Genomic DNA, 16,526 nt, shown 5'->3' on the forward strand with positions numbered 1-16,526 from the left:
ACTCACCCTTTTCTGCTGTAAACCGAACTGAAACTTGCTGGCCTCCATGGCCGACGGCGGCAGGCTCTGGCCGAAGAAATACTGATTACAAGGCATGAAATACTGACACGTCTGACGATCGCCGTGGGCTTATAGCTGACAGACGTACTCACTCCTTCTCGATCGAGAGCGATGAAGGTTACGAGTAGATGTACTTTTCTAGTAGCACGTCGATTATATATATATACAAGTCTTAACAGCTTGGCCGTCTTTGGTTGTATCTAACACCGTCTTCCCAGCTACCCCTCCGTTCTGTATATATAAATAAAGGCCATGTGCCTGAGGTGAAATAAGAAAAAAAGGGTCTTGTGGCTCAGATGTAGGCCAGCTAAAACCTGTATATGGTCAGGGTAGCTAAGATGTGGGTTGTAGCGTCACACGTAGCTACACAGCTGAGAAATTCCGTGTGTCAGGCGTTCTCCATTTAACAATCCAACTATTGACATACATATGTATGTGGAAGGCGAAGGTACACTACGAGAGTGGGCTGTAGACTAGGTACAGGCTTGCCTGGAGACTGAATCAAACTGTAATCACATTTCAGTGGAATACGAAGACCCTATTCAATACTGGCTATAGGGCCTATACGGGTCATGAGCGACTGAATGGATAAAAGCATCCAGACGTATGAACGTGATGATAAATACAATGGCTTTGGATTTCTTTTGTCAAAACGAACCTCATTCTATAACAGGCGTTCCTGCGATTTAGACTTGACCTCTGACCCATCCAGTCACGTGACATATCCGTTACTAATACATATGGGAACGTAATATAACATCTGCATAACACGACATATATGCAGCGTTAATTCTCGGCGTTTCTAGATATCCGGATTTAGACGATCGCGTGAAGGAGAAGAAAATGCTCCGGAAGAACTGGGACAGAGGGCTTGGCGATAACCTTTTAAGTACATAATTGACGAGTGGGTTGGCCGCCCCTGTTGTGTATTTGTCCGTCCACGCTATAATAATTAGCAGTTCGACAACGCCTAACAATAATACAGCTGCTTTAAGTACACTTTAACATAGACGGGTATATATATATATATATATATATATATATATATATATATATATATATATATATATATCCGTATATGTATCTATTTTTAACACACAGTGACACAGGAGAGATTGTCTGACGATTAAAGCCGTGGCTCGCTTCGAATGCCCTTGATGTTTTCTATAATCTGGCTTTACATGGGGCTTTAAGTCAGGGGGTTTGTCAGGTGCGAAGGGCGGTGCATGGTTTACTCAAGGCATCCTCCACCCATAAGCCTAGCCATCATTAATGAAGTGAAAAATCCTAGAGTTTAGTTTTGAAAAGTAACCGAACGATTGCAGTTTTACTGGCCCCTTCGAACATACGCGGCCATATGATCAAATTCAACTTCAGTCTGTTCGGCAAATCATATCAAGATCATAAGAATCAGTTGTCAGATTACAAGAGGTTTTTTTTTCCGCTGAACATATGTTCGGATATTTTCTATATGGATTTACTTGACCTGTTAGAGGTCGCACTCTTGCATGAATTTTTCACTTAAAAACCGACGGTGGTATAGTTTACTTGTGGAGGATTAAACCACCGCCATTCGCCAGGTATGCCTGAAACACTTCCTGACTGAAAGCCGCGGCCGGACGGTGAGAGGGACGCGTCTGGAAGGGGAGAGGGACGCGGCTGGAAGGGGAGAGGGACGCGGCTGGAAGGGGAGAGGGCCACGGCCGGACGGTGAGAGGGACGCGGCTGGAAGGGGAGAGGGCCGCGACCGGACGGTGAGAGGGATGCGGCTGCACGGTGAGAGGGACGCGGCCAAAACAAATGGGCTTACCTCTATATGTTTATCTGTTTATTTGATTGATGTTTTACGCTGTACTCAACAATATTTCACTTATACGACGGCGGCCAGCATTATGGTGGGAGGAAACCGGGCAGAGCTTGGGAGAAACCCACGGCCATCCGCAGGTGTATCTTCCCATGTACGACCGGAGAGGTAGCCAGCACTAACTGCGCTTGAACTGATATCAACCGCATCGGTGAGAGGCGACTCAGTGTGTCATTGCGCCGCGCTGCCATCTCGCTACTGCCTTGGCCACGGAGGCTCGCATTATTACTTTTTCAAATTTAACAATCATTTTAACGCTAGAAATAAGAAAGATACGAGTGTGATATTCATTGAAAAACAACAGATTGAGTAGCATTTGATTTGATTACATTGATTTTTTCCACAAATTTCCGGCAAGGCAGTGGTCAGTTTTATTGAAGGAGGAAACTAAGTGCCTGGAGAACACATCCGCCTTTTTTTGTTTTTCCACTTACAAACCCAGTGGATTTGATGTGAACATAGATTCAAAAATAACATTGCACAACATGTACCTGAGATTTAAGGCAGGACCAAATATGCGTACAACTATTTCAATTAATTTTTTTTCTTTCTAAGAAATTCCAAAAAATCCCTTTTTTTTATCTAAGGTGCGTTTTTGCGACCCTATTTTTTTTTTCAAAAGTTTTTCATATTATTTTAAGTACCTAAAATCCATTAAAACTGATAGGAATCTTCCTAGGGTAATTCAGCGGAGATGACTTCACAGTAATTAGCTATTTTCAAAATGGTCCATAATCAAAAATACGGGAACTTTTTATCAAGAAAGTGATGTGACGTCGCCTCACCAAGAAAAGCAACCGTGTTTTATTCTTCTTCAAATGAATTATATAGCGCATCAAAATTTCAGGAGAAATAATTGAGATATAAAATAACATGCACTTTAAGTCTTTGACAGGGATCAGGGATCCATTGACTTGACAGGAACAACACTTCGGCCGCTGAGCCACCTATGGTGTCCTGCACAAATATCCCACTCAAACCATAGAATCAAATTTACGCCGTAGTAAAGGACAGTTCACTTATACGACGGCGGCCAGCATTATGGTATGTGAAAATCTGGCAAAGCTCAGGGCACCGCACGAACATGCGCGGATTGCTGACACACCTTCCCAAGTACGGCCGGGGAGAAAGCCAACATGAGCTGAACTTGAACTAACAGCGACCGCATTGGTGAGGGCCTCCTCGGTCATTGCGTTATACGCTGGCGCGCTATCCACCTTGGCCATCTCGGCCCCTTAGTTCAGAATATGAAAAAGATGGGTTCAGCATTATGAAACATATAACTGCTGCCAATGATGGAATCATAGGTAAAAACAAAATCAAAGGAGCCCAATATAATGTTTATAGACAATTTATTACAGGTATATATACTTGTACACTGCCACTCGTTTTGGGGGAGAGAGGGGAGATGGGGAGGGCATTGGGTTGGGGAGGGGGTGAAATGAAAGCACATCCACTTAGGCTATACAACAAAGACATAAATTATATAGAAAAAATATTTTAAAAAAGAAATAGAAAAAAAATGAAAAATACATTAAAGGTAGACAAACAGTGTACTTATGTTTGAACTGACCACTGGAAGTTAGTTGTACATTGGGACTGCCCTATACAAAAACATGCGATAGAAAAGCTCTAGTATTCCCCTATCCTCTCCATTCTTTACACAGAACAGGGTTGACTCTGTCTGGTCTGTGACTGTTTTTGTTCCCCATGCTTTATGAATATGCCTGACAACATTATCCAATCATCAGATTCGTTTGTACATGTATTTAGATATCCTTGTAACATAGGTTTTGATTGGCTTATAATAATTATAATAATATATTTGTGTATATCATGTAAATCCCAAATGTTATATAAAAGGGAAAATATGGTTTGGGAAAGACCTGCTTTATGCTGAAGATGTTTAAACGACAAATGATCATGCAGTTTCACAGGATGAGAGTAGCACTTTGAACAAAAAATCCCCTGTACAGGAAAACAAAATATCTTACACATTTCGCGGACTCCCTCTGGTAATGAGTAAACTGAACTTCAAGGTCACCATAGTGCCATAACTGAAATGTGGTCTTATGGTTTCCAGGTGGTAAAATCTTCAAACAATTTTATAAGATCATCTTAAATGAGGCAATCAGTAGAATGAACAGGTGTTTCTGTACAGGTAATAAAAAGGCGCAGATAAAATAGAATGTGTGTTTTTGTGAAGTATTTACAGAAACTGTTACCAGTTCTTACCCTCTACACACAATGCACTAAAATCATGATAACCCCGGGGTTTTCTACAACGACGAAGGGCACAGATCACACTCTCTATCACTTAATCGCAGGAAGACTTGGACACTAACCAGTGTAAAGGAGAGTTACAGTACAAGCATACATAAGCGTTACTGCAAGCTTAAAGTAAACAGCATGCTTCATAAGGATTTGTCCTTTGCAGCAATGGATGGAGAAGCTGAAGGTCTAATGATTTAAACAAAAAAAAAAAACATAAAGAGAAAAATTAGAAATGTGTTCATAACCACTGGGAAGTTCTGCTATCTTCTAACACTATTTCCTGGAGCTTTTTTTATTTATGACAAGCAACACATCACATGCACTTCTTATTGTATTCTTGTATGCGGCAAATTTTCTGCTTTTTTGATTGGTCGTGTTGGTGGTGATTAATTAACAACTGATTGGATAACAAGAATGTGACTGGAGAGATGATTGGATGTGCTAAGAATAGTCAAGAGCCAAACAACCAATGGCTAACAAAGAGGCAGTGACTATGTCAGAATAGAAATGATTTACTCTTCTGTGATTGGTCCATTTCCAATCAGCCAATAGCTAACAAAAAATACACTGCGGTCTTCCTGGAAATCTGAATGGAAAGACAAGTTCAGCATCTGACAAGATGAGGAAAAAGATGCCTATTTCCTGTAAAAGTCTAAAATGATGCATCAGAAAATTTCCACCACAACATACGGATAATTTACAGTATCAAGGAAATAAAATGAAATGGTACAGGTGCAAAGTTCAAAATGTCAAGTCAACTTTCTATCAATTATGCCACTTGTAGACTAATTTATTGCAACTGCCCTTACAATTCACCAAACATCTTTACATCAAATCAACTGTATGCAATATCTCAGTAAAGAAGGTTAAAAATCATAAATTATAAGCACGTGCCTAATTAATAATTTAAATGTTTATAAATTTTTCACTTCCTCTTGCTGTTAAAATCTTAAGTGGTATAAAAATGACTGGTTTCCAGAATTATTGCCAAATCTCTACTACAGCCTTTAAGCACTTCCCAATACACATGAATTAAAAAAAAAAAAAAGCAAAAGATTGCTCCGAACTAAATACATGGCTAAACATGGCTTAGAAGTGTCAAACTGCCTGGAGAATACATGGCCAGAATTCAAAATGTTAAGATAATGTTCTAGCAGAAAAATATCAAAACATAATTTTCAGAATGTCTGGTTTTCAATCAGCATCACAACTTTTGGCAAGAGAAACACTTGGACATCAAAAACAGTATGTACTCATAGCATGTTTCACAAGAGTAGCCTCCCCTGATCAAATTTCCAAGTAGCAATTTTAAATGGAACATACATGTTACTTCATATCTAAATGCTTCTAAGCCAATGTCAGCCCTTCCACCCCACCCCAAAAGGCATTGTTTTATCCTGTTTTCCTACCACAGGTTTGCTAAACAAAATAACGATAAAAACTATGCAAAATGAAGAATACAAGAATTCAGATCAGTATTCAGATGCAAGTATCCCAATTCGTCAACTTTTTCGCACATGAAAGAGCCACTTGATGCATCGTTTCAATATGATAGTGGAGACAAAACCACACTAGTTGGGTTGGCCGGCTTCAGCGCTTCACAAAAAGTATAATTTTATCAGTGTACACAGAATAATTCTTTCAGAATATGCTTGAATAAACGCCTTGCAAGCATGTGAAAAGGTTGAAGAATTACAGTGGTTTTAGTACATTGAAACCTTTGGATACTTTCTGCAGTATGAAGCAATTTACTGTTTATACCAAATTTCCTGCTTGCTAAATCTGAATGGTAGATTCTACAGTGCAACAAATGATTTAAACAAGCAAAGATGCACCAGAAATACTTGGAGGGCAAAAAAACTGTAAACTTCAAGTTGAATAAACACATAATTACGCATTTGAATTTTTTACACAGATAAAAATTCCCAGACCTCTTTATTATAACAGGCAGTGGGAGCTTTAATTTCTTATTACAAAGGAAAGTTGTCGTTTGATTCCAAATGCAAATTCATTTTCACGCTATCATAACCCTGTACAAAACATCTACAGTTGCCTCCCTTAACGGCACTCTCCATTCTTTCTACCACTCACCATGTACATGTAAAATCACTTGAAAACTTGATGGTAAGCTAACTTATATATAACCTTAACAAATGACCATAATGTTAATGGTCCATCAGTTACACATAACTAAGCAATATTATTCATTTTTTGATTAAATCTTAACTCTTATCTTTATTACAAGTTCACTAAGGGAGTTTGGTGCCTTTCAAGGAGCCATTGATGTATATGGTGCTAACAAAGTCATGCAGGCTTGTAAAGGCGTAGCTTACATACAAGTGCTCCTAAAAAGCAGATCAGCTACGCACAGGAAGCATGAAAGGTTGCAGGTGCTTCCATGAGGCACATCTACACAATGTCCGAAACAGGAAGAAAATTACATGTTTTAGTGTAATTCAGCGCTTTTACCCTCTTCACAGATTTTATGCCGTTAAAGATATATGAACTCTATATCAACTGAACATCACTTTCTGGTGATGTTTGTAATCCATTTGACAGGGAGTAAACATAGCACTGGCATCCTGCGAGACACCCTACTCCTTATCCTGTGACATAAGTCCTCAGATGAGATAAAGCATCCTGTAGGATTAATTTATCCCCACAGGATAATGTCCGGTTGAAGTACTATAGTGAGAACCACAAAAACTGTTGACATCATCCTGGGTAGTACCCCAAAGGAATGGTGCCTCATGTGGCTGTCAGAAAACACAAAGTTGCCTCCCCTTGGTACAACTGGCAGCACTTGTCCCAATGGTAACGCTACCATACTGGCCAATCACATGACTAGATCTGCTCCTTGTCACTCACTGGTGATTTAACCACCCAATCACCAGTTAGATAGTCCTGGTTTGCTGAGCGTCATGAAGTAGATCTGGCAGGATGACCCAGATCGCACCGACGAGAAAAACACCTGCGAGAAAACAGAAGATAACAAAAAAGAAAAGATGAAAATATAAAAAAATTGCAGCAAATTTCAACTTAATTATGAGACTGAACCTTAGGTTTAGCATTTCCAAGCGGCACACTGAGTTTGATTCCGACCATTTATCCCCCCCAAAAAACCACCAAAAAAACAAAGAAACAGAAGATAAAAGACGAAAGTCAAAAAACATTTCATCAATTTTCAACTTAGTTAAAACACATTGCACTTCATGCTGACCATTCATCCATAATACGGGGCCACATGAGAGTGTTCATAAAGGGAGATCACCAATACCATGAATCTTAAAACCCCCGCACTGAAGAAACTGTCCACAATGGCCATTTTCTGATGTTCCAAATTATGCAAAAGTACAAGGAATATATTCTTTCCATTTGTTAACCTTACACCATGCAACAAAGCGCTGCAAAACTGACAATTGTATTTCAATGTTTTACATATGCCACAATTCAAATATTTTGAACAAGCAGAGTAATGTTCAACAAACCTTATCATTGCGTTCACAGAGAAATTTCAGCTTTTGTGCTTTTTTATGCATAAAGACACCATCGAGATGCCCAGTCTCAGCTGCTCTGATCTCAATAGCTTTGTTTCCCCAGCCCATGATCTGTCCTGTGCTGATGTAGGCTGCAAAGACACAGAGAAACACAGAGGTTAGCAATAAACTGCATTCTGCATTAGATTTCATTTTTATTATTTATCTGATTGGTGTTTTATGCTGTATTCTAGAATATTTCACTTATAGAGACACCAGCCAGCATTATGGTTGGCGGAAGCCCACGACCATCCTAGAACAGGGGCTACTCCACGACAAACATTTGTAAGTCATATTACGGAAACGTTTTTTCGTAAAGATATCTAGGTTTTAGTGCCATAAGGCAACACGATTTCCAAGAAAAGTTAAGAAAAATTAATTGACGAAGATTTGTGAAAGTTGCTCCGGTACTGTACATGAGCTACAGGATATTTTGACCACTATGTTGTCTGTGTCACAACGAATTTTTGGCATTACTGCAATCGTTTTTGTCATGTGTGCGAGGTGTTTACTCAGCCATATTCTGGAAGTCTTGATCAGTGTAGAAAAGGACAAAAATTATACTTTTGTGAAGCCATGAAATTGGCAAACCAAACTAGATACATTGTCTACAAAAAAAAAAACCCACAAGAAGTGCATAACTCACACTGAAAGTCGGTTTTTCACTTGCGAAAAGGTTGAGGAACACCAGAGTAAAAATGGCAGTACTTACCGACAGAGGTTGGCAGTTCTCCCCACTGTAACACCACATTCTTTGTAAACTTCCCATTGGAATCTACATAGACACCTTCATCTGCAATGAAACAGAGACAATCCCATGAGGAAAATAAGAATATCGTATTTCATTTAAAGATTAGAATTTTCAAGTGACATATTCTGCTTCACTGATTACTTCACCTTATGGTGCTAGTTATGAATTTTGTGTGAAGTCTGATTAAGTTTTGATAAAAAAAGACTGTTGGCATAAAAAGTGTCATTTTAAGGCCTTGAAGTGCTTTTGAAATTGTACTCTTACGTTCCAAGCTTCATGTGAAATATAGTACTCTGCCATGAAATGGTACAAAACTGTGCGCCAATGGTCAGAAAAGCTTTTGTGGGACACAACCTTTCAAACAAACTTTGATGGTTTTTAATTTACTAAATTATGAGCAAGATGTGTGAAATAAAGAAGGGGAAACTAAAGATTCAAATCTCTCAAACCTCTCCATGAGGCATTACATACTGGTGACTGGCAAACGGTCCCCAATATACTTTACAAAAGACCACAGACTCTTGATTACCAAACTGATAAGATCAGTAGAAGAAAGGGAGTCCCCTTTCGAGATCAGTAATGAATCCATGTATTATGTGACCTTGAAATCGAAAGGCATGCACCATAACGACTCAGTCACAGCCTGTTCCAAATCTCATTGAACAACTCAATCCTGGAGAAGGCAATATGAGCAGAACTTACTGTCATAGCAGAGCAGTAACTGAGTGCCATTTGTGTTTGGGAGGATGACAATGGTGTGGGGTGAAATCGGACCCTGTGACTGGAACAAACAAAGCAAACAGCCGTTAAAATAGGCATGATGAACGCTTATATTTGACAATGATGGGAAAACTACACAGTTCTGAAAAATCTGTATTTTAAGTAAGTTGAGAATTACATCATGAACATTGTGAAACTCTATTTAGTGACACTTGTTTAATTACAAACAAAACAGGTCCACCTAGAGATTTCGAATCTGTATAAACAACGGTGCAACTTAGTAGTCTTTGCGAGTGATACATTAAAAGGTTGCACCATCCACGGTCCTATGTGTGTGTGGCAGCTGAAAATCAAGGCAGTCATTGTTCAGATTTTTCAAGGTTATTTAAGATTACGGAAGTCCATATTTAACGACATGATGAAATCTTGCATAGCAGCAGAGTCCTCAAGTTACAACCAATCAACAACCCCTAATCAATCGATATAGCAATGCACCCATTTTCACATGAACAAACTTTAAAAAATCGACAAACTTGATATGCTAGTATCTCATGCAATGCTTCAAATTAAAAAACCTTCATGCCTATGACAAAAATTCTACAAGTGAGCAGTTTCTAAAAAAAAAACAACAACACTAAAACAAAGATATAAATATTTCAGCAAAAAATGATAACCAAAGAGTGCTTGCTACTGGATTAAAATGTTACGAAGTGGGAAGAGAGAAGATAATATATGTACACACACACACACAAGCTCTTACTACCTACTGTCCCAACCAGAAATGTCAGGCAGTGCCAGTATGTCATGAACACGACAAAATAAAAAATTACCCAAACACAACCTATGCAGCAAATCAAAACAGAAAAAAAACTAGTTCATGTTGAAAAATTCCTGAAGTTTACACAACCTTGTCCTTGCAATGCATGTATACATCTAGTTTCACCACAAAGCCATAAAGCCATACAAAACAAACCAAATATATGTACACCTACACATAAAGATACATGTACACAACTTTTTTGTTTAACTGCTAAAACCATCGCATGTGAAATCAATAAACAGAATCCACAGAAAAGGCAGACTATTTCATAATTTGACAACAAACCAATGGTTCTGAAACCATTTATTAATTGTTATTGCAGCTTCTGCGATTAATAAAGGTTTGATTAAGCCAAACACTTTTGCCAAAGTGTGAATACAAAGTTACAGCAAAGTCATGTAGTATTTTATTTTGTCTCAAAGAGTAGCAATAGTAGTTCTATTAATTCCACCTTTTTGAGGATCACTGCATTTTTATCTACATCTAATTTCAGCAGAAATCTCAGCAAAATAAGACTGTAAAGGCATCCTCTCAACACACTTTTGTGGACAAAATTTAACCATGCTAGGCAGGCACTCAAGGTAACCCTCTGGTTATGCAAATGATTTGTGCATACCATGCAAACCTTGCAATACCAAAAAAATACAGTAACCACACACAAAAGAAAACAGTATGTCATCAAATTATACACTCTTTGCACAAGAAAATAAAATCCAGACTAGAATGTGTGAGCCGTCTACACTGTGCATGAATGCAGGCTACTACATTACCTGGTTCACATAGAAGGTCACACTGCCACTTTGTAATGTGGTCATGTTACTGTGGCCACGAGACTACAACGCAAGAACAGTAACTCCTGCTATTATCACATTACTCCAGTTACTTCCCCTGATCAACCCTTGCAAAGTTACTGGATGTTTTATCAATCTGGCATGAACCTTGCAGCTTTGAACTACTACTAAAGAAAACCACCTTTCTACTGTTTCCAGTCAACAACATTTCTTGTTAGAAAGTTTTGTACAAATTATTTCCAGTGATCTTTTTTTTTAGCTCTTCAGCCTACAGGCTTATCCCATATTAGAAACATTTAAGCAACGCACATAACTAAGAGTGTTTTCTGAATATCTGTTACTCACTGGTTACAAAAAAGCAAAAAACAAAAAAAACCCACGATCTAATTTATTTGAAAAAACAGTCTACACTACTATATTTGTCCTGAAAACTGTCTATCACAGTGCACTTCTAGATGTCATATGATGCCCTAAAGGATCATAAATTTCGTCCATGACAAACATGCCCAGGTTTCTATTGTGAGTTCTGTTGATTTTAGAATGGTGTTTTGAGGTTTGCTTGGAACATGGATGATATTCAACTGAAAAGTTTCAGCACCCGAAATAATGTTTTGTGACATTTGTTTGCCTCTAAAAACGCACTTTTGTGGGCACAATTTGATGTCATTTAGAGTATTACATTTGGTGATGAAATTTATCTTGTCCTGAAGGGTATCACCCTACCTTCCAAACAAACCTCATAAAACCTTTCCAAAATCAATGCTTGGAATTAGGAAAAATGGACAGCTCTGTCATTCACAAAATTTGAAGTCAAATACAGTGCATTACTCTACTTTGTACAAAACACTGTCTTCAGTACATCACTGTAAATATTCCTTCAAACTATCCATATATATTTGTCCACCGCTTTACTCTGTCACAATGTCACAATGCACAACGCAGACAAACAACAGCTTCCATAGATTTCCCTCTCCCCAATATGACCACAGTAACAAGCTGGACTTAAGCTGCACAACATATTTACAATTTTCACGACTTTCTCTTCGTAGAATTACCTCCCATGAACAGCCCTGTTGTTGTTCGCAGTGCCAATCAGGGGAGATAATTCACAAGAGAAAATCACATCTGCTAGAAATATAAGACCTGTTTTAAGGCTATTATTGACCTCAACATATGAGATGACGAAAAAAAAAAACACAAAAAAAAAAACACACACACACTGGATCTACTTACATTTGAGGGAATGTACAAATCAAAGACTTGAGATGTGTCCAGGTCAATGGCATGAAAACCGGAATGGGAGCCATAGATGACCTTTAACCTCTGACCTTCCTCCACTGTAAGGTCAACCAGCAATGGCTTATACTTCAAATCTCCAAAAGACTGTGAAAAAACCCCAAAAAGGACACGATGACAATTACATTAGTTGCTGAATACAAAAACTTCTAGTGCTTCCTTATAAGACAGGAAAGTTTTGACATGTCCTAAATTCTAAAAGAGAACTTTGTAACCAGCTTACAAGAAGATTTTTTTATTTATTTGATAGGTGTTTAGATCTGTACTTGATTACATTGCAATCTGTATAAAAAGGTTTTCAACTTACCTTGAAAGCCATAAACTTGTGGTAGGGTTTAGGGGCCCAGGCATAGATTTCTACACTATCCTGTAGGGCTATCACTAAGAACTTGATCCTTTCATATTTTACTGAAAAAGTCACAAACATTTATTTGTTTATTCGATTGGTGTTTTAAGCCGTACAATGGTATGGCCAATCATTATGGTGGGAAAAAACCTGGCAGAGCCCGGCGGAAACCCACAACCATCTGTAGGTTGCTGGCGTCACAATCATATGAAATCATAAGTACTATACATCTTTAACCTCTCAAGCTCTTATTATTTTTCCAGATAATTCTTTCAGGTCATAAAATATCTCAAAACACTGCAGGAATTGATTTTCACAATTACAACAAATGAATTCTATTTTTTCAATGCATAACAGCTTCAATGCATGAATATATGAAATGCATCTTGGTACTACAACACCAAAACTTACCAATTTTAAAATGAACACAGCCTGTAAGTTCTCCAACATTCACCCAACCATTCTTTTTCTCATTCTGTAACAGAAAGTATTCCAGCGAGATAAAAAAAAATGTCCGTAACGGCTTGTGACCTTCTCACATCTCTCTCTGGTATCAGAACAGATCTTATGTCAACAGTTTCCTAAAAGCATCAGAATCACAAGTAAGCTGTTTCTCTGTATATCACAGGTAAGCTATTCCTCTGTATATCACAGGTAAGCTATTTCTCTGTATATCACAGGTAAGCTATTCCTCTGTATATCACAGGTAAGCTATTCCTCTGTATATCACAGGTAAGCTGTTTCTCTGTATATCACAGGTAAGCTATTCCTCTGTATGTCACAGGTAAGCTGTTTCTCTGTATGTCACAGGTAAGCTGTTTCTCTGTATGTCACAGGTAAGCTATTCCTCTGTATGTCACAGGTAAGCTATTTCTCTGTATGTCACAGGTAAGCTGTTTCTCTGTATGTCACAGGTAAGCTGTTTCTCTGTATGTCACAGGTAAGCTGTTTCTCTGTATGTCACAGGTAAGCTGTTTCTCTGTATGTCACAGGTAAGCTATTCCTCTGTATATCACAGGTAAGCTATTTCTCTGTATGTCAAAGGTAAGCTGTTTCTCTGTATGTGACAGCTCTTCCTCCACTTAAGGAAAGAACACTAGGGGGTCCTCAAATTGTGCTTATATATCGGATTTATGTTATATATGTTTCTCATTAAAACAGGAACACACAGGTCAGATTTCTCAATGGGGGGGTCATTTCTAGCCTGAGCCCAGTGGTAACCTGCGCCTTGTGCAGCCACTGAAAGGCAGGCCCCATCAGACCCAGGAAGAGCTGAGCCCAGTGGTAACCTGTGCATTGTGCAGCCACTGAAAGGCAGGCCCCATCAGACCCACGAAGAGCTGAGCCCAGTGGTAACCTGCGCCTTGTGCAGACATTGAAAGGCAGGCCCCATCAGACCCAGGAAGAGCTGAGCCCAGTTTCACAAAGCAGCATATAAGATTTTTTTATTGTACATTTTTCATACAATATTTTGTATGTAATAATTACCATACCATAGTTGTATATGTACGACATCTTTGTGAAACTGGACCCTGGATTTGAACGCATGGCCTCACGAGCTAGTGCTTAGCAGACCAGCCAGGAAGACAGGGCCTCAATAGATTCTGCCACTCACCGCTTCCATCTTAACAATTTTGTTCTTCAGCCAGGACAAATAGTACACCCTCATGCGGTTCTTCTTCCCTGATATTGTCACCAGGATGTTCTGTCCCTCTAGAACCTCCATCTGCTGGAACCTCCGGCGCGAGATCAACGTGTAAACTATGCACACAAACAAGTATAGAAATTCATGTAAGTCTACATGAACAAAATGCAGCAAGCAGAGCTGTAGACAGGACAGGATTCGTGACAAACAGCCAAGCAAGAAACTGGGAAGATACATATTTTTATCGACATTCTCATTTGGGAACAGAAAGGATGAGTTATTCCTATATTATATTTTCTTAACTTTAAGTGTGAAGACGATCATTTCTTCTGTTCCACTTGGATAAGAACAACTCACAATTCATGTCACCTGCTGATGGATGTGGTTTAACCCCCCCCCCCTCCCCCCACCCACACACCCAGGGCTTTGTCATAATGCTTGATGTTGTTGTAAAAGTGAAAAGTGAATACTCTTGAGCACAGTATAAAACATTAATCAAATAAATAAATAAAGTGATATCACAAACAGCTGTGGAAAAGTGCCAAAAAAAAAAAAAAAGAGTACATAATATAAGTTTTCAAAAATAAATATGAAAATGTTACCTTTTCCTTGGCCACTTCTGTCCAATAACATGAGCCCGTTCTCTGTGCCTATTAGCAAATTCACACCTGAGGAGGATAAACCATACATCCATGTCAATATAATATCTTAGATACCCTACAGGATCTAAAAGTTCGTCCACAAAAGTGCATTTTTAGCACAAATAAATGTCACAAATGATTATTTTTGCTGCTAAAACTTACAATTTCCAACAGAATATCATCCCATGTTCCAAGCAAACGTCAAAACACGTTTCTTAAATCATTAGAGCTCGTAGAATCAGGAAAAATGGGCAAGTTAGTCGTGGACAATATTTATGGTCATTTATGGCCGTTCTTGAAAACAGGCTAACCATGGGGAGTACGCAACAAACTTGTACACATGAGCACAAAAACTGTCAATAATGAGGGGCTAAATTTGTACTCATCGTCAGGGGATACAATACATCAGGTGCATAGAATTTCCTAATCAATTTACACTGATAAACTGAGAAAAGTGGAAATACTGGCTTGAGCAAGACCCAAGCTCACAACTTAGGGGGTCTAACCCCACCACTGTTAATAGAGTAGTTGGGCGAGAAATTCTGTTGTGAGTGTGAGGGACAGAAAAACTGAGATGAAGTATTAAACATTTGTGTAGGCCAACTCAGCTCATTTGTTTCCTGTCAGTATGTGTCTTACAGAAAAAAAAATAAATGCAGATGATTATCAATGACAAAAAGGTAATGAGGGTGACAAAAATTCACTAATGGCTTAGGGTAAACGTAAACAAAATTTTGGGAAAAAAAAAACACAAATCTATATCAAAGTCGAACTGGGAATAGAAAGAGAAAGAAACAGGTCTACTCCATGACCCACAGGAGGTCAGGTGAACACAACGGAACTGGACAAATGTGAGTCGCGACACACTGTCATCTGTGTATGTATGTACATGTATCCACCCAAAATTAAAACTCTACGCAGAGAAAATGTTGGAGTTAGAGCTCGAACACGAAATCATATCTGTCATAGTACAAATAAGAAAAATGGGTAGCTGGTTACCATGACAACTGCAGAAATGGACAAATGTAAGTCGCAACACATCATCATCTGTATGCACCAAAAATTGATACTCTATTTCAGAAAATTGTTGGGAATTATAGCGCGGACACGAATACGGACGGATAGATAAATTCGCTACAACATAATACGCTCTGCCTCATGGCAGGGGTGTATATAAATTCAATAAGGGTGAAAAAAAAATCCACAAATGTATTTACTAATGGCGTAGAACAAAACTGAACAAAATTTTGTGAAAAAAAAAGCTAAAACAAAGTCGAATTAGGAATAAAAAGGGAAAGAAAAATGTCTGCTTTGTAGATAAATGCTGGTTCAGAGGAAGAATAAAGGGGTGAAGAATTGCCTGAGGTTTACATTTCACGGGCATCAAACTCCACTACAATTTTTATTACTGTAATAAATCAATCTGACAAATTTCCTTGTGCTGATATTCACATCACCTGAGACAGGCTCTGGTGTCCAGAATTCTTTCCTCGCTTTCTTTTTGTATGAGGTTTGGCCATCGTAATTAATTGCACAAAAACATATAAAGAATGATTCCAGACATGAAAAGAAAGAAAAATGGTTCCTGACAGCGCAATTTGAAAACAACTGGGGAAGTTTTTCATTCCTTCCGTCGACAATACACCTTCCGGTCACACAAAGCCGATGTCCGTCTCTTGATTTATCACATCACTTCGACTTTTATATGCAATTCTTATTCAGATCAGGCCAAAACAGCCACTCGGCGAATGTGTGACTGAAATTGTGCTCGCCAACTACGCA

General features: G+C 38.6%; 1 protein-coding gene across 4 annotated transcripts in view; it reads right to left on the minus strand.

Annotated features, from left to right (window-relative positions):
• Positions 1-3,275: 3,275 nt before the first annotated feature.
• The window catches only part of LOC135479676 (misshapen-like kinase 1), a 131,884-nt gene continuing 118,633 nt past the window's right edge, over positions 3,276-16,526 (minus strand). For 3 of the 4 annotated variants that reach the window (XM_064759577.1, XM_064759578.1, XM_064759576.1), the window contains 10 exons: positions 14,706-14,771; positions 14,074-14,219; positions 12,870-12,933; positions 12,420-12,520; positions 12,050-12,199; positions 10,796-10,858; positions 9,188-9,266; positions 8,447-8,527; positions 7,687-7,826; positions 3,276-7,169 (listed from right to left, as the gene is read on the minus strand). In XM_064759577.1, the coding sequence (XP_064615647.1) occupies positions 7,086-7,169; positions 7,687-7,826; positions 8,447-8,527; positions 9,188-9,266; positions 10,796-10,858; positions 12,050-12,199; positions 12,420-12,520; positions 12,870-12,933; positions 14,074-14,219; positions 14,706-14,771 (974 nt within the window). In that variant the 3' untranslated portion in view covers positions 3,276-7,085. The remainder of the gene's footprint in view (positions 7,170-7,686; positions 7,827-8,446; positions 8,528-9,187; positions 9,267-10,795; positions 10,859-12,049; positions 12,200-12,419; positions 12,521-12,869; positions 12,934-14,073; positions 14,220-14,705; positions 14,772-16,526) is intronic. The other variant, XM_064759579.1, reaches the window with a different exon arrangement.

Source organism: Liolophura sinensis, chromosome 12 (assembly GCF_032854445.1).
Source record: "Liolophura sinensis isolate JHLJ2023 chromosome 12, CUHK_Ljap_v2, whole genome shotgun sequence".
Lineage (NCBI taxonomy): Eukaryota > Metazoa > Mollusca > Polyplacophora > Chitonida > Chitonidae > Liolophura > Liolophura sinensis.